Source organism: Amia ocellicauda, chromosome 22 (genome assembly GCF_036373705.1).
Source record: "Amia ocellicauda isolate fAmiCal2 chromosome 22, fAmiCal2.hap1, whole genome shotgun sequence".
Classification (NCBI taxonomy): domain Eukaryota; kingdom Metazoa; phylum Chordata; class Actinopteri; order Amiiformes; family Amiidae; genus Amia; species Amia ocellicauda.
Genome location: NC_089871.1, coordinates 7952286 through 7976298, shown reverse-complemented (window position 1 = coordinate 7976298; position 24013 = coordinate 7952286). Strand labels below are relative to the sequence as shown.

Here is a 24013-nt window from a genome sequence, read left to right as displayed (position 1 = left end):
AATGATTTTTTGGTTTAGAGAAAAGATGGATACAATTTTCCTTTGTAACATTGTGCTCTGAGCAGCTTCCAATTTTAAGATACATTCTGTTGCTTTATCGGTCAAAATAAAACATCTGCTGATTGTTGGTTGAACAAAGATTTATTTTATATAAAGATTTAAAGATTTTTATTTTATATAAAAAACAAACAAACCACTTGCGTTAAACACAAACCGGAAAATTGTCTCCTTTTCACCTTGATGGGTAGAAAATCTCATGATGGTTAAATGGCACTCAGTGTGTAGCTATGCATGTACATCTGAAAGCTCATAGGGAAATGAAAAATGGCTATTCTCCGGTCCCTTGTGTGGAGTTACCAAATGTATAAAAAGAAAAAAGAAATAAGTCTTAGATTAAAATCAGTCAGTTGCAGCTTTCAGAGCACTCTTTCTCTGTGCTGCTGAAGAACATACAGCGCCAGGGTTAGATATCTTAAATTTTTTTGAGTGAAGTGCTGAGATAAGAGCAGATGTCTTTTTTGTCCCTTTCTCTTTAGAATGATGTTCATAAAATGCTTGGCTGGCAACACACTCTTCTGTCTCCCGCTGATTGAACAGGGTTTTGTTTCGTTCGGCCCTGTAATTCACTTTGCTCTTGTTCACACAAGGGGCTGTTTATTCGCGAGGCTCGCTGCCAGGCATCGCAAGGTAGGAGTTCAGCATTCATTCCTGCACTCCAACCCCCTCTGACATGTGAAAACATCCCTGAGACAATGAAACTGGCGGACGATCGGTTGCGTCCTGGTCTTGGGGGTGAAAATGTGACCTAAATTATTGATGAGTTCATCTAAACTGCAATTTGCCCAAACCGAAAGGTGGTAATAGTCTTCCTTTTAAGGTCAAACTGTTCACTGATCTAGATTTTTCCTTGCTGGCACCGAGCGGCAATGCTGGCTGTGACACGAGATTATGGGCACCGAAGGGGGATTAAAACCTTGTAGTTAGAGAGAAATCAAAAGGCAGTAGCTGACACTTCACTGCCACCACCACTGCCACTGCACCAGAATATCCGCAATAGGCTTAAATATACGACACGGCTTCCATCTTGTCTGACAGCTCAACTGTATCGATTCTCCTCTGAGCTGCATCTCTAATGGCGTGGGGGGCCGGGGAGAGGTTTGCTTTAAAGCCATTTGTATAAGAAAATACCTTTCAGCAATAGAATATTTAACGTACGAATAACCAGGTTGTAGAATCTAATATTTCTCGAATTTCAGATGGTCATTGAAGAAAAAAATTGCAGCAAGTCCTCTGTGACGATTAAGTAGAGGGGTATAGTCGGCGGTTCCAAACCCTGCTCCTGGAGGAGCCCCTACCCCGCTGGTTTTTGTTCTACCCGAGCTCTCAATTGCTTAATTGATCTAATAATTTCCAAAATTAGAGCCTTTCAATTATTTTAAACATTAGTGTGTTTAAGTATAGAATTGTATAAATAACTTATTAAAGAAACAGCTCTTTTATTACACAATTTAAAAAGTCAAATCTAAGCAGATTGTTACTTCAATCAAGGGTTCGATTAAGTAATTGAGGGCTTGGCTGGGTTGAGGTCTTCACAGGCTGAGCTGCTCGGGAGCCGTGGCCAGTATTTAGTGTGTGACGTCTGTGATTAGTAGGAGCAGTTCCCACACCGGATAATTTATGTGCGCTGCTGATTTTGTGTGATGGCTGTGGCCCTGCGACCTTTATTTTTATTTCTTTACGGCAGAAATAATCTTGAGTCACGCTGGCCTCCCATCAGAGTTATATGGTGTTTCATCACGTAGGAATCCAAGGCCTTTCGCTTAATTTCATTGAAGGAAAGCTGAATAAAAATGCCGAGATGATGTATATCGATGCAGGGAACCCTGAGAAGCTGGGAGACGACTTCACTGTGTTGAATGGATTTATTTATTTATGTTGTTTTTTCTTTACAGGATATAGGCTGATAGGAAGCCACTCGGGAGTCAAGCTGTGCCGATGGACCAAGGTAACCAAACTCTTTTGTGTGGATGTGCAGAAGATGTGTGATTTACAGAACTGGTCCCAAATGCAGACCTTAACCTCCCACCTGCTCTTCTGTTCCTCTGTTCCAGTCCATGCTGAGAGGACGAGGGGGCTGCTACAAGCATACTTTTTATGGGATCGAGTCTCACCGCTGCATGGAGACCACGCCCAGTCTGGCTTGTGCCAACAAATGTGTCTTCTGTTGGAGGTAGGCTAACCCTGGTCCCTCTGTGTTTCTTTCTCACTGCGGGAGACAGGATTGTGTAGCGATACATTTGTGAGTTATATGGAAAGAAGCACCAGGCGGTGCCACCGAGATTTTAGGGTCTTTTGCACATTTGAATTTGGAGATGGGATATTTGGTGTAACCGGCTCTCCCCCAAACCTTTACATCAACATGTTGAAGAAAAATATTTGTTTCTTGAGTTGTGCCTCACAGTAAATACGGCAGGTATAAAGAGATTCTTGGGGGTCTTATTTGTGAAACGATGTAACTTTGAAGGGGTGTCAGCGGCCAAACAAAACTGTCAGAATCACACCGCAGGGTAAACGCAACTAGCGATAATGTGGGTTGAAATGCTCTAATAAATATTACGTTTTAATCTGTTATTTCACAGATTCTGTATAAAGTAAGATAAACCGAACTAAGCTAAAGCACAACGGTTCTTAAAAAAGCACCGACAGTCGCCATATTTAACGGCCAGATAAGTAGATCCCAGTGACCTAATTTAGGGGAAACGGAGCACATCTCTACCTGCCGTTCAGAAGAGGCTATTACTTTTAAATGGGTTCCCTGAGAAAATTGGATTTCATGGACGGCAGTGCCTGCTGTGGCTGCGGAGCCCGTTGCCTGGCAAGGTGTTTCGCAGGTTTTTATAAACCTCTCTCTCAGCACTGCAGACTTCAGCAGCTGTGGAGCGCAATTAAGAAATCCTTTAAGCTGTGAAACGGCAGCTGTGCGGATGAGAGGGCCATATGAATTATTATTATTAATATTAAAATGTATAATAATTAAGAAATTAGATGAATACAGTGCCAAAGATCGGGCTTTTTTATTATTATTATTATTATTGTAATTATTATTCATAACATTGATAATAAAGGCTTGTGCATGAAGGGAAGAACAAATATGATCTTGGCTTCTTCAGTGAATGTTAGTCCAAATATGACAGATTTAACTAGACATATATATCATTTTAAGAAGTCTTGCTCTTGCTGAGGCTAGTGGATTTGCCCATTGCCCCTCTCGCCAAAGTGTTTGCGTTGAACTTGAACGGCGAGTGACTCTACTGGTTCCCCCTGTTGGATTCACTCGTTTGCAGGCACCACACTAACCCCGTCGGCACCGAGTGGCGCTGGAAAATGGACCCGCCGGAGAAGATCCTGCAGCAGGCCTTGGAGAACCACCAGAACATGATCAGACAGTTCAGAGGTAAGATTGCCTTGTGCTTCACAAAGCTAGGCTATTCAGTCTGTGAACTCGTACCTGGCACAGTAATGGGATGAGGCCTGGTGAAACATCCCTCTGTAGTTCTAGATGTATGAAGGATTAATTCACTCTTTAAGGAATGCTTATTATTTTATCATTATAGTGCATTATATAGTTAGCACAGCCACTGCTTCACAATGACTTTATATTTTATATAGACTCACCGACATAATTACCACTTGCCCTTCTGCTCGTAGTCAGAGAGATAAACATAACAATTTAATGACTCATTGAACTGCAGAAACATTATACAATTGCTTTATATTAGCTGAGAAATTGGCAGAAGATAAAGGAGGTCGACGCTGTGTAAAATGTTGATCGCCACCAACAGGCACTCGCAGTGCTCCATTTGAAACATCTGGGCGGGTAACTAAAGGAGGCCAACAGAATCCCAGAAACGTGCACTTGCGGATCGAAACTTATAAGAAATGGCAGTTGCATCTCGGGCCCTTGGAGATGGCTGAGCTACACAGCCGAGCTAATTGGAGATGATTTTAATTAATATGGCTTCGGGACAATAAATGATTTGTTATTAATCTGGAGGTAGTTACGGTGACGAGAGACTTCCGCCTCGGCTTTAATCTCCGTGGCACAAAGCGCGCCGCACATCCGGCGCTGTTCGGTTGGCAGGTACTGATGGTGTTCGGCATGTATTTGGTTCGCACAATGCCTGATAATTACAGACGCTGACTGCTCTGAATTTCGTTATCCCCGGCCAGTGTTTATTAATGTTATCTCATTAGCAAGTGGCTTGCTGTGATAGTGTCTTTATTTTGTGTTTTTGCTGTTTTTGTCAGCATGAGGAAGATCTTCAACTCTCTCCCCCCCTCCGATCATAGGCACAGTGTGGCCTTGCTCTCGAACTCAAGAGGATAACGGAAATATTGAAGAAGTGATTAATTAATAATCAGTGAATATCACTGTGACTCACTGGCATGTAACACACCATCCTAACTGTGGGGCAGTTTTTTTTTGTGTGTGTGCTTTTTTGTCAGCGTTTCTAATAATAATCCACAGTGATCCTGTGAAAGATGAACAATTGACAGCCGTTACGCAACGAGCCTCCGGGCCTTGATCTCGAGTGAGAACTAGTGATTCTGAGTGCTTTTTTGGAGAGAGGCTGCCGACTGGATTATACAGCTCTGTTGTGATGCAAAACGTTTTTTTATCCCTCTCGACTCCAGCTCCGTGGCTCCTTGGGATTACTGAGTGGCCAGTCTGTTCATGCTAGAAATTGACATTGCGCACCGAAGGCTGAGACACTTCAGTCCAGTATATTTCAACCCATTTTATATATACACTATCATGCTCCACGGGCAGTCACTTTATCCTCCAGGGCAGCGCAGATCAATGAGAATAAGAAACCTGAACTATCGTGATGTATGGCCTGCACAAATGCCACGTTCTGAAGTTTCTGCTTGGCCCTCTTCCTCTGTCATGTCTCTACATCGCTTCAAGAACAGAAGGGACATTAAAATCAAACCCTCCTGGACCGAACGTTGGAATGGGATGTGATTGAACTTACACAATCTCTGTACACGTGGCTCTGTAATGGGGTTTGCTAGTGTTGGTTGTTCGAGCTGAATGCTTTATAGATGGGAGCTAAAGTACACGGCATGTACCCAGACAGAGCTAAACTGAGCCTAAAACTTAATTTCCTGTTGTCCCACAGTTATATTAAAGTTTAATTGTGACACTGAACAGTTAAACTGCACGGCAGACCCACAGGTACAGACTTCACACCTGCACACCTTTGTATTATCCCAGGGGTGACCAACCCTCGTCCTGGAGGGCAGAGTTCTGTATTATTGAGATTGTTAACTGCTTAAGTGAGCCAATTGTGTGTCTTCATTGGTGAAAGTGTCCCTGTGTTCAAGGTATACAGTGGTTGATGATTTAGAGAGATTTAGCCAAACCTCGAAACTCATCCTGAATCTGAGCTTTATCCGAATGTTAAATTGAACTTGTCAGAATCTTATGGTAGATGTCAAGGCTGAAATTAAGATTGCTAGCAGAAGGTAATTTAATGTTCCTTCTATTGTTCTCCTTAACCCCCTTGCCAATCTTAAATTAACTTTAGTGGCAAACAGGCAACAGAAAAGTGACTGAAAAGGCCTGGCACCACTTCCCTTATTGTTTCACGGCACTGTGAAAACAACCTTGATTTTGATCCCCCTTCGTTCGCTCCACGGGGGCAATAATACATTCATTACCAGCACTAAAAGGCGCACTGGCCAGACGACGCACGATCCGTCTTACTCCCGAAGGAAGCAGACGCTGATGAGTCTCCCGAACGCCCTCTCGACAGGTTTAGGTTCTTCCCAATAAAGCACAATAATAACCCATCTGCCTTTATAAAAGAGTATGCAATAAAATGCGACCAATTTCATCCTTTGCCCAGGAGAAGGGAGAGCGCATTGGGTCAGTTGATGGAGTGGAGGCTTTCTTCCAAGCCTCGTCCGCAGATGTCCTTCAGTCAAGGACGAATGTTATGCAAGATGACGTTGCGTTAGGAAACAGGAGACTGAACTGAATCCTTAACTACTTCACGGGAGGGAGAGAGAGGGGAAGAGAGAGAGAGATGGTATTACTAATACAACCCTGGCAAGATCATCTCCCTTCTCTGTCGTAAATGATTCATAGATGATTCTGACTGAATTGATTTGCACAAAATATAAGAGTTAAGTAGCTGTAAAAGTCTTCGTTTTTTAATTTTTTAAACTCAGAATTTTAAGATGTAAAGGAAAAGGCAGTTTTGAGTTTCTGTCTGATCCGTTTCTTTAATGGAATAATATCTTAATACCAAGATTCATGTTCCCACCATGAAGATATATAAAAACACAAATCTTACCTCTTCAAAACCACAGCCTTGTGAAGATGTGTTTGAAATGTCTGTAAGCAGCGTGGCTTCAAACACAGTTCAGTCAGAAAATAGTTTTTATCGCAGGCGTGATTTAAAGAAAGAAGAGAAAATGCAGTTTTGCACCAGGATGATGCGTTTTTACACACATTCTCATTTTGGCTGTCTGTCGGTGTCCAACTTCGTGTTATTTATTTGATTTAGTGTTATTTTTAACCCCTCCCACACACGCACGCACACAAACAAAAACACACTCACATCCTCATTCTGCCCCTGCCAAATACCGCTATTAATAAAACATTGTGGCTTTGTTCTCGTGGTGTAAATCCACAATCTGGAGGCGCATTCACCTCTGTGTAAAAAAACTACTCTGGGAAAATGGACAATCCCTGCCGCAGTGACCTCGAGTCTCTTCACTCTAATCATTTCTCAGGCCCTGTCAGCTTTGACACACACACACACACACACACGTGGGAACGATAAAAATGCTTTACTATCCATATTTTCTCCAGCCTCTGCGTTGGTGTCACCTCTGCTCGGAGTAACATGCCACAGGTGATGTGTAATTTTGTTATAAGTCTCCTCAGGTGGCAGGAGGAGTCTTTCGGGTGTTTCATTTCTTTATTTATCGTGGAGACCCTGCGACGAGTGAAGGATTGTCCCTATAAGAAGCCGCCATGTGATTTGTCCCATTTAAGTGTGTTTATTGAGTTTCAGCTGCGATTCTGCATGTTGCCGTTGATGCGAAGCTAATTTCTACTTGTTTTGTTTTTGTATTTTTATGTGCTATGTTAACAATTCTTTCTGTGCAAAACTCTAGTGCTGGGAAAGGTACGTACTCAGGCCAAGACTCTTGATCCCTCAGGTTTAGTTTTTTTTTTTTTTTTTCCCTCATTGTTAAACCGTTGGGCTGAGGGTATCATTACAGCTGAACGTCTTATTTAGTACTTGGTATTAATTCAGGTTTACAGACCGATCAGTTGTGCTGGCCTTCGTGGGAGAACAGGTTGCGCTGTATCGCTCGGGCTGCAGACACAGAGCTGTGTGTGTTAAAGAGCTCATGTATCTATAATGACTGAGGGAATGAGGAGATAAAGGACTTAATTAATAATGCAGGGTTTTACTGTGTCTGTGTTTGTGTACGGGAGGGATAATGACGGGTCTGTGGGATTCGACTGCGACCGAATGCCAGCTTCCCACCCCTCAACTCGCGGGCGGCAACCCTCATTTGTCTCCAGACGAGGAGTGTTTTACCTTGCTGGGCTGTAATCTGAGAGGCCAAACACAGTTTCTCCATAGTAGACGGCGTCTTCTATAGGTGTGTAGATTTCCGATATTCACCATTCAGCTCAATGCTCAAATACCGAGGAGGGTCTCTGTCTGATTGAAGCTCTGCCTCCTTCTGCAGCATCCACTTTGTCAAGTAAAGTCAGGCTGTACATTTGAAGAAATAAACAGCTTTTTTTTTTTTTTTTATACAAACTTGGCTTCGTACAGACATTATTTACTGTCCGTCCGTGGATGTTGAGTGTGTGGGTCTGCCCTCCTGCTGCTGAGTTTGATTTTATAGAAAAATCATCAAGGGGGACGGAAAATGAAATCGGTCAGGGCTGTGAAGACGCTTGTGTTTCTCTCAATGTGGGCTGCACCAGTTCTGGAACAATCTGCCATGTTTTAATTCCACTCCTCTTCGGTTTTACCAGGAAATGAGATCGTGTTCCAGGGATGCCATTAAAATGACATTCAGCGTGTTGTGAAATGAGAGAAACTCTCATAAACATTTCTAAGTAAGTGTTTTAATTAGATTTCAGGAGCCGCGTTCAAGGGCACGGGTAAATGAAGGCTTCAGAGGTTCATAAGTGTATAATTTATATGTACACAGAGAGCGATTAGCTGCAATAGAGATGGCGTAGTGATTTAATTTAGTGAGATGCTTGGGAGAGAAACTGGTTATGTTTTATAGTATCTATGCCAGCAACAAAGCCAAATTGTGGGGCGGGAGCTCACACAGTGCTCTGAACCCCATTGGTGCTGCTGTATGGACCACTAACCGGTTAATGGTGCTCATGAGACAGGAAATGGGAAAGGAGAAAGGAGGGACAGTAGAGGATCTTTACTGTCTTGTCAGCACTGATGGTGGTGCGCTGGTCTCACCGCCTGTGTCCTTTGCAGGGGTTCCCGGTGTGAAGCCAGAGCGATTCGAGGAAGGCCTGGAAGCCCGACACTGCGCCCTCTCCCTGGTCGGGGAGCCCATCATGTACCCTGAGATCAACCGCTTTCTGAATCTGCTCCACCACCACCGGATCTCCAGCTTTCTGGTGACCAACGCACAGTTCCCCGAGGAGATCAGGTGGGGGCAGAGTTTTACTGCACTGAGCGGCTGCTTCGCCTCTTTCTCTCTGGCTGAGAAATGTATGTATGCGTTTAGTATTATTTCTCTCTCGTGGCTCCTGGCAACTGCTTTTACAAACAGTTGCTCAGGGCAGAGAGTCAGATTAACTCTTCTCAGCTAGATTTGTGTACGTTTCCTTCTTCCAGACAGGAAATTGAGCTATTCATATGATATCTGTATCTCAGATAGGTAAAAATAGGTTCTTGACACCAATGGGCTTTGCTTCTTAAATGAATATGAATCGCTGGGATTGTGCCAATTCTTTTCACTGCAGTTCACAGATAAAGGGACACACATGCTGGATGAAAGTTTGGAAGATGTGTGCAGTTTAATTTGTACTTCTTGCAGTTGCATAAACAAGACAAGGCATTTGTTCAACGAATCCTTTATCTCAAGGAAACAAGACAATCCCACAGAGGCAGACTTCAATGGCTGCAATCAGAGAAACTCCCTGGCGAAGATCGCAAAGAGGCTCATCGTTCAGCGTATCATTTTAAGATCGTTTCCTGTCCCTCGCTGGTGCCCAAGTGATTGAACGTCTCTTCTTTGGATTACCCACAGCGGCTTTCTTTCTTAAAGACAATCTGGCATCATAGCTCAGTAGAAAATGTGTTCATATTAAAGGAAATCAACTATTTTCACAGAAGTGTCTTCAAAGTTAATGAGCAGCAGAAGTGAGGAGTCTTGTCTTTTCTTGCCTGATGGGGGGGGAGAAAGGGACAAAAAGGGCTTTTAGTTTTTAATTACCCACTGACAATGAAGGGGTGGAATATGGGGCACTAATCTATTTAAAATGCTAATGGATTCTCCGTTAGTATTGGCAATAAAGGCATATAATATGGTTTAATTAGTGGGTCAACATTTCTGCTCAGCCTGTTTCGGTCAATCTTGTCTTAATGTGATATCGCTGTGTGATTGCATATCATATTCAAGGTGGCTCTTCCGTAACCGCACGGCGTATAATTTTGTTATGAGTTGTACAATCTTGCAGAAAGACTCTTTCAACACCAGCAAAATCAAATGCAGTGGCCTCTGGAAAATATGGCGTCCTTTTCTCTTTTTCAGCTCCCTGGCAGCTTTTTCATAATGTTTTTTGGTCAAATTGTGGCCCACGTATTTCTGAAATGCAGTTTTTTTTTTTATGGTGTTTATGGAAAAAACACAGCAACAAATAAACCAAAGTAAAACACAGCAGATTGGAAGTAGTTTAGCCTGAAACGGAGGCCCGACTAAATCAATGTTTATAATGCATTAAGAGCATCGATCCTGATGCTAATCTTCTCTCTCCTCCCGATTTACACCAATTTAGCTGTAAAAAGCTGAAGAGAAGAGTGTTACCCTAAGTTAAAATCATTAGCATTAATCATTTCCTTTTCATAGACTCTAATTCATTAATGTATTTATTGTACTCTCTTTGCAAGCACTGGGTTAGTGAATGAAGGTGTCGTATAACCGTGCCACGCTCTCACCGCGGCGAATAAAGACTCGGTCTGTGGATATAGTGATTATAATGTTTCCTCTTCAGTGAAGTACAGGGTCTCTGTGCTATTATAGTGTCCTAAGCTGGGCTGATAATCATGTTTCCACTACACAGCTCTTTCCAATTTCTCAAACCTGCCCTGCCATTGCTGTTTATTCATAAACTGCCAGGCGTACGCCTCTGTTTTGCTGAAGAAGGCATTTTTCTTCCCGTCTTCTCGATCTGTTTAATGTACCACCGGTGCTGGCATACTATTAAACGTTTGCTGTATTGCTTATAAGAATCCGCAAAGTTTATTTTTAAACAGATTCCCCCTATTGGAATCCACATACAGTAGATTGTCTTGGGTTTGACTGCTTTTGAACTCTTTAGATTCACAGGTTCAGACAGCCCTGTCCTTTGGCATTGCTTGCCTATAACGAGTATTATCAATTTGAGCCTTTGAAAGACCAATGAACACTGTAACCTTTAGCTGCCCAAAACCCTCAGCGCCTCTGTGATTTACCTCCCTGTTGTCTGTTGCTGGGAGGGAACGTCTCTTTCTCCGTCTCGTGCTGACAAAAGCTGATATTGTTTTTTCTTCTCTGCTGTCAGAGGGAGGCAGGGACAGTAATCGTAGCGTTTGAACTGTAATTTTTCATCCGGGAACCCCAAGCCAAAAAATATTTTAATATAGCTCTTATTGCATGACCTCCTCAGATATAACCTTGATTTGATTGGGGAATTGCAAAAATAAATAAAGTACTGTGCAAAAGTTTTAGGCAGGTGTGAAAAAATGCTGTAAGAATGCTTTCAAAAATAGACAGGGATTTTGTGGGCATATAGTCAGGTATATGATTAAACAATTATACCAAACAGGTGCTAATGATCATTAATTCAATATGTAGGTTGAAACACAATCATTAACTGAAACAGAAACAGCTGTGTAGGAGGAATAAAGCTGGCTGAGGAACAGCCAAACTCAGCTAACAAGGTGAGGTTGCTGAAGACAGTTTACTGTCAAAAGTCATCAAAAGTCATACACCATGGCAAGACTGAGCACAGCAACAAGACACAAGGTAGTTATACTGCATCAGCAAGGTCTCTCCCAGGCAGACATTTCAAGGCAGACAGGGGTTTTGAAGAAGCACAAAGAAATGGGCAACGTTGAGGACCGTAGACGCAGTGGTCAGCCAAGGAAACTTACTGCAGCAGATGAAATGCATATCAGACTCCGAGGGGCTGGAGAGCGGTACACACATGAGTGTCTGCAGGCAACAGTGAAGCATGGTGGAAGTTCCTTGCAAGTTTGGGGCTGCATTTCTGCAAATGGAGTTGGGGATTTGGTCAGAATGAATGGTCTCAATGCTGAGAAGTACAGGCATAAACTTATCCATCATGCAATACCATCAGGGAGGCATCTGATTGGCCCCAAATTTATTCTGCAGCATGACAATGACCCCAAACATACAGCGACAGTCATTAAGAACTATCTTCAGCGTAAAGAAGAACAAGGAGTCCTGGAAGTGATGGTATGGCCCCCACAGAGCCCTGATCTCAACATCATCGAGTCTGTCTGGGATTACATGAAGAGAGAGAAGCAACTGAGGCTGCCTAAATCCACAGAAGAACTGTGGTTAGTTCTCCAAGATGTTTGGGCCAACCTACCTGCCGAGTTCCTTCAACAACTGTGTGCAAGTGTACCTAGAAGAATTTATGCTGTTTTGAAGGCAAAGGGTGGTCAAACCAAGTATTGATTTGATTTAGATTTTTCTTCTGTTCACTCACTTTACATTTAGTTAATTGATAAATATAATCTATTAACATGTCTATTTTTGAAAGCATTCTTACTTTTATAGCATTTTTTCACACCTGCCTAAAACTTTTGCACAGTACTGTGTGTGTGTGTGTGTGTGTATGTGTACAGTGAGGGAAAAAAGTATTTGATCCCCTGCTGATTTTGTACGTTTGCCCACTGACAAAGAAATGATCAGTCTATAATTTTAATGGTAGGTGTATTTTAACAGTGAGAGACAGAATAACAACAAAAAAATCCAGAAAAATGCATTTCAAAAAAGTTATAAATTGATTTGCATGTTAATGAGGGAAATAAGTATTTGATCCCCTATCAATCGGCAAGATTTCTGGCTCCCAGGTGTCTTTTATACAGGTAACGAGCTGAGATTAGGAGCACTCTCTTAAAGGGACTGCTCCTAATCTCAGCTCGTTACCTGTATAAAAGACACCAGTCCACAGAAGCAATCAATCAATCAGATTCCAAACTCTCCACCATGGCCAAGACCAAAGAACTGTCCAAGGATGTCAGGGACAAGATTGTAGACCTACACAAGGCTGGAATGGGCTACAAGACCATCGCCAAGCAGCTTGGTGAGAAGGTGACAACAGTTGGTGCGATTATTCGCAAATGGAAGAAACACAAAATAACTGTCAGTCTCCCTCGGTCTGGGGCTCCATGCAAGATCTCACCTCGTGGAGTTTCAATGATCATGAGAACGGTGAGTAATCGGCCCAGAACTACACGGGAGGATCTTGTTAATGATCTCAAGGCAGCTGGGACCATAGTCACCAAGAAAACAATTGGTAACACACTACGCCGTGAAGGACCCGCAAGGTCCTCCTGCTCAAGAAAGCACATGTACAGGCCCGTCTGAAGTTTGCCAACATCTGAATGATTCAGAGGAGAACTGGGTGAAAGTGTTGTGGTCAGATGAGACCAAAATCAAGCTCTTTGGCATCAACTCAACTCGCCGTGTTTGGAGGAGGAGGAGGAATGACCCCAAGAACACCATCCCCACCGTCAAACATGGAGGTGGAAACATTATGCTTTGGGGGTGTTTTTCTGCTAAGGGGACAGGACAACTGCACCGCATCAAAGGGACGATGGACGGGGCCATGTACCGTCAAATTTTGGGTGAGAACCTCCTTCCCTCAGCCAGGGCATTGAAAATGGGTCGTGGATGGGTATTCCAGCATGACAATGACCCAAAACACACAGTCAAGGCAATAAAGGAGTGGCTCAAGAAGAAGCACATTAAGGTCCTGGAGTGGCCTAGCTAGTCTCCAGACCTTAATCCCATAGAAAATCTGTGGAGGGAGCTGAAGGTTCGAGTTGCCAAACGTCAGCCTCGAAACCTTAATGACTTGGAGAGGATCTGCAAAGAGGAGTGGGACAAAATCCCTCCTGAGATGTGTGCAAACTTGGTGGCCAACTACAAGAAACGTCTGACCTCTGTGATTGCCGACAAGGGTTTTGCCACCAAGTACTAAGTCGAAGGGGTCAAATACTTATTTCCCTCATTAACATGCAAATCAATGTATAACTTTTTTGAAATGCGTTTTTCTGGATTTTTTTGTTGTTATTCTGTCTCTCACTGATAATTCCTTCCAGAACGAATTTGATGTTTTTCTTTAGTGGCACGCACTGGCCAGTATTAATAATTGGTTATATAAACTTTATTTTATCAAATCTCCAGGTACGCTGTAATTTTTTATTGGTTTGGCACCAAGTCCTCGGATTTAGGGTTTGTTGTCAAGCTGATGTCAGGTACTATTTGAATACCAAGGCCTGAATTCAGAGGGCAGCCAGATTCGGGCGTCTGGTGGCTGATCAGGAATTAACGTGTGCACTGGGCTACTATTTGGGGGAATCTTTTGAATTCATTATTTTACACGTCTCCTGACATATTACATGTCTCTAAATGTTATAAATATATATATTGTCCGTCTGTCTCTTGTCTGTGAGTGGCCCCAGTGCCAGTTTTTTATTTTATTTTATTTTTATCAGCCTCCCTCATTCAAACTCATTGGTAAAGAATGAACTTTCAAAAGAGGGATCTCTCGGTCTCTTGGAAACTTAGAACATGAACTATTTGGAAATGCAATTGTGTGATGGTGGATTCCCCTGTGGATTACTTACTCTGTCCCACAGGAGCCTGGAGCCCGTGACACAGCTGTACGTCAGTGTGGACGCCAGCACCAAAGACAGCCTGAAGAAGATCGACCGGCCGCTCTTCAAGGACTTCTGGCAGCGGTTTCAAGACAGCTTGAAGGCCCTCGGGGAGAAGGTAGGGAGTTTAGCGATTCGCAGGGTGGCCGAAATCCCCTGCCGTGTCGAGATCAGAGACCCCATCTGTGTTCTGTGGATAGAGGACGGTGCATTTCCATCACAGACAGCCTCTGCCCACCCCTGGAGAGCCAGAGATTGAGAGAGGGGACGATAGAGGCCAGACGTGGCGCCGGGTCCCTCCATGACAGATTGGGCAGTCAGCTTCACAGAGATCCGTGACATCTCATCTCGTCTTGGTCTCTTCCGTCCTTCCTCCCTTGTGGGCTGATTTATACCTGCAGATCAGCTGTTTATTACTTGCTGTGATTAAAAAGAAATAGTGATTTTGATGGAACATTCCTCTCTGTCATCAATGCAAAATATATAGAGCAGTAGAGACATTTCAGACCAGCAGTTAGCCACACCAAGAGAAGCACTTATTTTCTCCCTCTCTCTTGATAGATAGATTTGCATTTAACTTCAGTCTAATAATTTGTTTCGTATCGTGTTGTCTCGATGAAACGGACGCTGCGGCTTTAAACGGATTTATTAAACAACACAGACGTTTTTAAAAGATAATAAATAATAAATGTAGCAGGCAGGTTTCCGAACTTGACTCCACTAATATAATTTGGCAAATGAAAAAGCACCTCTTCCCAAAGTCTTTGGGAAACAGGCCCTTGGCTTCTCCGTCTGATTACTGGATCATCGCTATCGGGGGTTTGAAGGAGTATATCACCGCAGTGGTCAAGGGGAGTGAGGGAGTTTTAATTAATACAATCAATCTGGTTTTAATTGGCCGGGTAGTTTTGAATTAACACAATGACGAGCCCTTAAAGGTAAAGTGATTCGTGAAAAATGTATCTGCGTTAGAGATAATGGAGTGCGAGAGCAGGGTTTGTGTATCGCCGGCAGGTCAGAAGGTGTCAGAATCGGCCGATGATACGGTTGTCTCTTCGTTTTTACCGTCGTTTCATATCTTCATTGCTCACTCGTGCTCTCATTGATCATTTATTCAGCACTAAGTGTATGCACCGATATAAGGTTTCCTGTGCTGGTTGTATAATTTAAGTCCCATACTGCACTTCATATTTGCGTTTTATTGTAATTTTTTTTACTCAGGATCAAAGTGTTTATCCTGTAACTTGAGGCGGTTTACAACTATGCCTCGTTTTCATTTTACACCACTGTTGCCAATGATCTGTGTGTAGAATTCAGAGATTCAAGACGATCTCTATCTCTTTCTCCATCTCTTTCTCTCTCTCTCTCTCTGAACTGTTTTCATGCCTATATACACCAGCAAATTGTATTTTTCTCCCACAATGCAAAGGTATTATGATTACCCAGAAGGCACTGCCTGTATCCTCTCCTTTCTGTCCTGGTATCTTGTCAATAGTCTGCGATGGTCTGTGGATCACTGGGGTTTACACTTTAATCGGAGCAGATGGTAGAATTTTCTAGCGGTGATTTACAGGCTGCTGTGAGAAGCATTGGCTCATTTGTTTATTTTTTTCACATTTATTTTTCCTTATTAAGATCACATTGATTCTGTTCTGGATTCCTTTTTGGTTACTTGGGGTTGTTGGTTTTATCTTTATTTCATTTCCAATTTAAGATCATCCGTCTGCAAATCTGATCACAGGAGCCTTTATCACACATTAAAGGGCACAAAGCTGCACAAACGCAACGCTAAGTGCTCCGTATCTGTCTCTGTGTAGAGCGTTGTATCATAACGAGGCTCCCACAGAAATACGTGTGAATAATCTCGCCGCAGCGGAAAATAAAGACATTCTCTCGCCAAATGCATTGTTGTTTCGCAGGCTGTTTTCCGCACCATCTTTATATTCACTGTGGAGTGAGATCGGGGGCTATGGGGGGATGAGGATATTGACAATAAAGCATCAGAACCATCTCATTATTCAATTTGTTATTGTGTTGATCCTTTGTAGCATTCACTGTTAAGTGAATTAATCAAAAAAAGAACAACATGTAATCCCTGCTATTTTTAATGCTTTGTTTTACACACACATATATATTTTAATATTCTGCTGAACACAAATCTCTGTTTCCTGCCTCGTTTGCATGTGTGATGAGAGGTAATCCCATTTCGTGCAGCGTGGTGCCGTCACGGGCACGCATTATTTGGGTGCCGTTGCTTTGGTTTCTGAATTACACTCTGGAAAGACATTTTGTCATACTCTGTCTTGGCACCAGTTCGTCAGAGGCGAGTCCAGATTGTGGTTATCATAGACTGCCAAACATTGACTGTTTTTAGGTTTTTAGGTTGAATATCCAGGTGCATATGGCGAGCGTGTGCTAAATTGGGATGATACAAACGGGATTTTTGGAATTGGGAATTGACAATTAATCTACTTATGTTTATCAACTCATCTCACCGCCAAGACCCTTGTACCGGTACCACACCCTTTCAAGAGTATTATTGAAGCCTAGAACGAACACCTCTCTCGCAATGAAGTCCTCCGTTTAAGTTCTCCAACAGCCACAGCTGTTTCAGTCTTCGGTGTGGAAGTTCATTTTAAAAACGGCAGCGAGACAATTTCAAATGATGTAAACCCATAACATGACTCACCTGTCTGGTGCTCCGACACTGCAGGCTGTTTATTGAACCTTTTTGATTTGTTTCATTGCCGGGAAAATAAGCCAACGTGAATACATTGCATCCTTTGTGCTTCTTTAGTGTAGCGGATATACACTCACCTAAAGGATTATTAGGAACACCATACTAATACTGTGTTTGACCCCCTTTCGCCTTCAGAACTGCCTTAATTCTACGTGGCATTGATTCAACAAGGTGCTGAAAGCATTCTTTAGAAATGTTGGCCCATATTGATAGGATAGCATCTTGCAGTTGATGGAGATTTGTGGGATGCACATCCAGGGCACGAATCTCCCGTTCCACCACATCCCAAAGATGCTCTATTGGGTTGAGATCTGGTGACTGTGGGGGCCAGTTTAGTACAGTGAACTCATTGTCATGTTCAAGAAACCAATTTGAAATGATTCGACCTTTGTGACATGGTGCATTATCCTGCTGGATGTAGCCATCAGAGGATGGTTACATGGTGGTCATAAAGGGATGGACATGGTCAGAAACAATGCTCAGGTAGGCCGTGGCATTTAAACGATGCCCAATTGGCACTAAGGGGCCTAAAGTGTGCCAAGAAAACATCCCCCACACCATTACACCACCACCACCAGCCTGCACAGTGGTAACAAGGCATGATGGATCCATGTTCTCATTCTGTTTACGCCAAATTCTGACTCTACCATCTGAATGTCTCAACAGAAATCGAGACTCATCAGACCAGGCAACATTTTTCCAGTCTTCAACTGTCCAATTTTGGTGAGCTTGTGCAAATTGTAGCCTCTTTTTCCTATTTGTAGTGGAGATGAGTGGTACCCGGTGGGGTCTTCTGCTGTTGTAGCCCATCCGCCTCAAGGTTGTACGTGTTGTGGCTTCACAAATGCTTTGCTGCATACCTCGGTTGTAACGAGTGGTTATTTCAGTCAAAGTTGCTCTTCTATCAGCTTGAATCAGTCGGCCCATTCTCCTCTGACCTCTAGCATCAACCAGGCATTTTCGCCCACAGGACTGCCGCATACTGGATGTTTTTCCCTTTTCACACCATTCTTTGTAAACCCTAGAAATGGTTGTGCGTGAAAATCCCAGTAACTGAGCAGATTGTGAAATACTCAGACCGGCCCGTCTGGCACCAACAACCATGCCACGCTGAAAATTGCTTAAATCACCTTTCTTTCCCATTCAGACATTCAGTTTGGAGTTCAGGAGATTGTCTTGACCAGGACCACACCCCTAAATGCATTGAAGCAACTGCCATGTGATTGGTTGGTTAGATAATTGCATTAATGAGAAATTGAACAGGTGTTCCTAATAATCCTTTAGGTGAGTGTATTACTCACTGGGCTGGCTGAATAAAAATAAATCTGTCTACCTGTCTATATATTTTAAATATATCTATATTGATTGGTTCCTTGTCTGTGGGTCACCCCGTATATGAATTCAAACTCTAGTCGTTGGTATTCCAGCTGTATGAAGGAGATCTCCGCGTTCTCTGGTTGCTCATGGATGAACACAATTACTAGTCATCAGCCTGTAATATAGTGAAGGGTAGAAGAAAAAAGATAGCAAATTAAATGCTCTGATAGGTAACTGACTCAGCACTGTGAGATTATTAAAATGGGATAGCACAGTGCATTCTGCAAGAATGTGGTAGGCCAGGGTGCTTCATGAAATGTTTGGAGGTGGCATCTTTCCTGGCTCGTGTGGAGCTGAAATTAAGGCTGAATGTTTACTGACTTTTTAAATGCCTTTGAGGGAAACCCTGACCTGGGCTTTGGTCTCCTGAAGAGTGCGTCAATTATTGTAACAAAGACCTAATGAAGCATATGATTGTCCAATTGATAATTGACCATGCCGAGTGCTTTTCTTTTCCACAATGTTTGCTGCCATTTGTTACTATGAAGAGGAAGTCTGTCTGTATCAGTACGTTTTCCTAATGTGCCACGTAGCCTCTCGGCAGTTGGCGTTTGTCTCTCAACGGCTCGTACCTGATTAATGGCATTCAAGCTTCATCATTCGACACCACAATTAGTTAAGGAAGGCATTACGATGCTGTGATTATCTGTCATGTTAGCGTGGGTGTTATGAAGCCTTTCGACTGTCCGATGTGTCTTCGATGGGCATTTGAGTTATTCGTGTATTTTATAGTCTAGAAATGACTTCCCTCCATTTTGTAAACATTAATCCCTGATTTTTCAGCCTCCTGTTGGTTATTTTCCTTCCTTTCCTCTCTCTCGCTCTTCTGACTCGGGGTCCATCACCCTCTGTCTTTCCCTCCTTCGCCCGCCATTTCCCTTGTCTTCTGTGCAGGACAGGAACCTGTTGTCAGTCGGGCATTGGGTGGCAGGGCTGATTGTACAAGTGAGTGTGCTGCACCCTGCACTTTCATAATATAAATAAATAAGTAAATGTGAATAAATCATGGAGATGTGGAGCACTAGACAGTCGCTGCACCAAACAACGCTGAAGGTCTTCAAGTTGGGCACCTATGTTAGTTGTTGGTTTCTTTCTTTACTGCTGATGAGAACTGAAAGCTTGAGTGATTGCATGGGAATAATTCAGTCCCTTAGTGCTACAAGCTTGGCCCTGGCAGTCCTCTAATCCACTGTCTTGGCTGCCATTGACTCAGTGTGACTCGTCGACTGCTCTTATTAAAAGGGAGTGGGGCTTCATTTGACGCACCTTTACGGTCAAATGAAAGCACATCAATAAGAAGTTCCAAACATCGAAAATCCCTGTGTTCACAGAGCGGGACAATCTGAGCCGGACTGGCAGACTGAGGATGCTGTTTGTTTGTAGCTTGTCTTATGTGAAGGGGAAACCAAAAAAAAGATTAACAGTGCATTTGTGTTGGTCCCAGCAGAGCGTCTTGCCAGCGGGCATTTTCCGTTCTTCAATCCGCAGAGACGCATCTCCATCTGTAATTAAAATATTGCTCGAGCCGTTAAGTGGCGCTGGATGAATCCTGCAGTCGGAACATGATTTATTAACCTGCTGTTTGGCAAACATCAGAAGTGAGTTTTTCATTATGCATTTCTTTATGTGTTTTTGATGACCGAACTTCAGCTAAAGGGGAACAAAGCCCTGTCGAGCCGTTTTCGAGCAACACCAGAGACTCTGCCAAGCAGTTAAACAAATGTGGGAACTGCTTCTGAATAAGGGCTTAGTCTGCTGCACACAGGTTTTTTTTGTTTCCTTCTGACAAAGCATTTGTCATCTGGCTAATCAAAAACACATTTCTATTCTTCTGTTCCTCAGGGTTGCTTAGTGCATGTCTTCACTATAGCATCAGCCCTGAGGTTTGCTCTCCTGTACATGTAGCCTAGGGATTGGAATTTCGAATTTTTACTTGACGTTTATTGTACATCTCCAAATAAAACTTACGGCTTCCATGAAATAAATGTAGCTTATTAACCCTTAACCGAAGTCGAAGTAATTTTCTGAAAAAAATCCCAACCAGGGAAACTGCATAACAAACGTATGTATTATTTTACGTTAAAGAAGAAAAAAATAAATGCTGCTCATTAATGCTGTTCAAAAAATACCAAAAGTCAAAAACACACCAAGGGCAGGTGCCACCAAAACTATGTCTGTGTTTCTTATATTTGTATTCGATTTACATATTTTTATTTAAGAATATTAACGTATTTACTTGTTCAGACGAGAGACGATTGCGTAGCCTGTCCGGCAATTGAAAAAATTCCCTCTGCTGGGACCGTAGTTGTTGGAATGCACAAATATGTCTTCACTAATTCTCCCAGCCTTATGAATCGAAATGTGTTTATCCACCACCATAAAAGTGCACCCTGATCCGGTGATGCGGATTCATTTCATCCTTCGCTGAGGTTTCTTCTTGCAGGTAATTATCCTCCCCAAGAAACGTCGCCATGGCACTCTTTGCAGAAGTAGTGGTTTCTTTGCATTCAGTGCATTCAGCAGAGAGCTCGCTCACCTGACCTGGTGCTTCTGAAATGTCTCTGGTCGTTGATCGGCTGTATGTATGTCTTGGGTCCAAGACTGTTTGCAATAAAACTGTTTTTAAGCTTGACACTGCCATTCATATTTCAAGTGACTGTGTAACTGTTGTTTTGAACTGCATCAACCTTGTGGGATTCACTGGGCACACTGTGCTTGGACAGCATTGTGGTATTAATGGGGTACACAATTGAATTGAAACATCTGATTCCCTTTGCGCACGTATTTGTTTTAGCCAACAGGTGTACCTGTTTTTTTTTTTGTTTGTTATCTTTAGCTCAGGAATAACAGCTCTCTCCTCAATTTTTACCGATACCTTTACTAAACGTCATTCGCAAATGGTATATTAAATCTCAAGTTTATAAGATCTACACACGTTTTTTTTTTTTTTGTATTCGAATAGTTAACACTAACTCATCCCTATGCTAACCTGCTGTGTATCACAATCTGGGCGATTAGATACTAAAACGTTTGCCCAGGTTGGGGAAACCAAACTAAATGCACACAACCTTTGTCAAAAGCTGCGTCCTTCCATGACCTGAAACGCAATCCTCACAGAATCCATTACAGAAAGTTTGAATAAGCAGTTGCTGGTCTTTAGCTGCTCCTCAGTTGCCCGTCTCAGGAGTCATGGCCTACCTCAAGAGTAGCACCATTTCAGCGTAACACAACCGCCACAACAACAACAAAAAATAGCTGTCAGATGATGCTCTCTGCTGGGATTTTGTTTTTCTCTCTTTCTGGATTTGTTCACAGTGAAATTTATATTATTATATTAAAGCAATGAGGACCACACCATCAGCTTCATGGTACCTAAGATTTGACCTGTGGCACAAAATATCACAGTCGGTACATGTTTTTATCTCTTTGTGTGGTTCTTTCTAGACCTGCGGTGCACTGTGAACTGTGATCCATCCTGCTCAAGTGATCTCTTGCTTGTCTTGAAGCCTCTTGTAATACAGTGACTCTCGGCCGACATCTGTGCTCCTACTTGCTTGCATTTCAAAGTTAGGTTTCTTCCCCCCCCCTCTTCATTATGTGTCATTTAAATCTGCTCGAGAGGCTCCTCCACATGCTAAGTGTGCCCTTGGTTCATCTTAGGATGCTCCTGCTTTGTTGAGCTACCGTCTCGATCACAACCTGCTATAAAAGGCACAACCAGTCTCTTCATTCTGTGCTCCTCTTTTTCCCCTTTTCATTGTTCGTTCGTTCTTTGTGTGTTTTACTCACGTCTATTTATGTGGATATGTATGTTATGTGTCTATGTATAGTTATTTTTTCTTCCCCCAACCAGTTTTTTATGCATTACATATACACACCCACACATATGTATGTGTTTCTGTGCTGCCAGAAATGGAACATAGCAGTTCAGATACACCGAAGAGTATTAGGTAACACATTGTGCGTCATGCCGAGTGAATTGAGTGTGTAGAAGAAGTGTGAGTGTGCGTCTCAGACCGTCTCGCAGGCCGGCGTGGGGCGACACTAATCGTCCCGCTGTGAGCGCACACTGGCGACACAGTGGGACCCTGCGCCCGGGAATAATCTCCCTCCTGTACAACTGACATCCTCACTCTGGAGGAGAGGAAATGCATCACTCTCCCCGCAGTCACTGCCACCAGCCTTTTCAGTTATATCCTGGCCGTGAGTCACTCCGCTATGAGGGGGATAGCTGTGCCATCCCTCTGCCCGAGAGAGGTGTGGCCATCCCTCTGCCCGAGAGGGAATATTTATTTTATATACAAATATAAAACAATTTGTGTATATATATCTACACACACAAACTACTAACCATCATATAGCTGCAGTATGTGTTGCCAAGTGTAACCCATTCCTATTCCAGAACAGACACTTTAATATTCTCCCTTTGCTTTTTGTTTTGCTTCTGTGACTCGGTTATCTTAATCATTTCTATAAGGTTCACTGCCCAGGTAGCAGCCAGCAGTCCTTCAACACGCTTCTTCAAATAATCGTCTGACAGGGAGGGTTGGGAGGGAGAGGTGGGCAACAGATCGCAGGTTATCGGTGCATCTGGGTAGAACACGTCTGGTTCCACAGTAGGGTCCCTTCTTAGCTGGCAACCCAGGGAGTGCCAAAGCATGCCAGACTTGTGAGGAGCAAAGACACAGCTGACATCAGTCCTGAACTGCTGGAGACCTCAGGAGTGAACAGCAAACTGCTTTTATAGTTTGGTTTGTTTACTCATTATTGTGCCACTGTGGAGAAGGGCAGAGGCAAGTTCACAGGTTTATTTATAGTGAGGTCAAGATAAAAGCAAAACGCATCCTTTAATATTTCAGGTGATTCCATGTGGTTTGGTTTACTGCTGCAAAATGCATCTGTAATACCTGATGGTAAAGTGCTGTTCTCCACAGTGCTGCGTCAGAAAATGGCCTGATCCCTGTTTATAGTTTGATTTGTTTAAATTGAGCATCTTAGTATTGGTATCAAAGTTTCTGATTGCACCAAGGAGGGTTACATTTTACTGCTGTATCAGAGGATTATATTTTGTGCAACAGAGGATGAAGTTTGTAGAGCTGTGAAGAATAATAGAATATCTCAATTGTTTTCCATTTTCACATGAACATAAGAACATAAAGTGTCCAATCGAGAGGAGGCTATTTGACCTATCGTGCTCGTTTGGTGTCCATAAATAACTAAGTGATCCAAGGAACCGATCCATTCTATTTTTGAATGTTCCCAAATTGTCACGTCAACTACATCGCTGGGGAGTTTGTTCAGATTGTGACGCCTCTCTGTGTGAAGAAGTGTCTCCTGTTTTCCATCTTGAATGCCTTGAAGCCCAATTTCCATTTGTGTCCCCGGGTCTCTGTGTCCCTGCTGATCTGGAAAAGCTCCTCTGGTTTGATGTGGTCGATGCCTTTCATGATTTTGAAGACTTGAATCAAGTCCCCACGTAGTCTCCTCTGTTCCAGGGTGAAAAGGTTCAGTTCCTCAGTCTCTCAGTAGGACTCTGAACTGCCTCTAAAGCAGCGATATCTTTCTTGAAGTGTGGAGCCCAGAACTGTCCACAGTATCCAGATGAGCTCTAACTAGTGCATTGTACAGTCTGAATATTACTTCTCTTGTTTTAAATTCTACACTTTTGACAATATACCCTAACATTGTGTTTGCCTTTTTTATTGCT

At 42.9% G+C, this 24013-nt stretch overlaps 1 protein-coding gene across 1 annotated transcript in view; it reads left to right on the top strand.

The window, feature by feature from the left end:
• The window catches only part of tyw1 (tRNA-yW synthesizing protein 1 homolog (S. cerevisiae)), a 61517-nt gene that overhangs the window by 17567 nt on the left and 19937 nt on the right, over positions 1–24013 (top strand). Inside the window, exons 9-13 of the mRNA XM_066695358.1 lie at positions 1953–2005; positions 2112–2230; positions 3345–3454; positions 8544–8721; positions 14172–14307. Of these exons, the coding sequence (XP_066551455.1) occupies positions 1953–2005; positions 2112–2230; positions 3345–3454; positions 8544–8721; positions 14172–14307 (596 nt within the window). The remainder of the gene's footprint in view (positions 1–1952; positions 2006–2111; positions 2231–3344; positions 3455–8543; positions 8722–14171; positions 14308–24013) is intronic.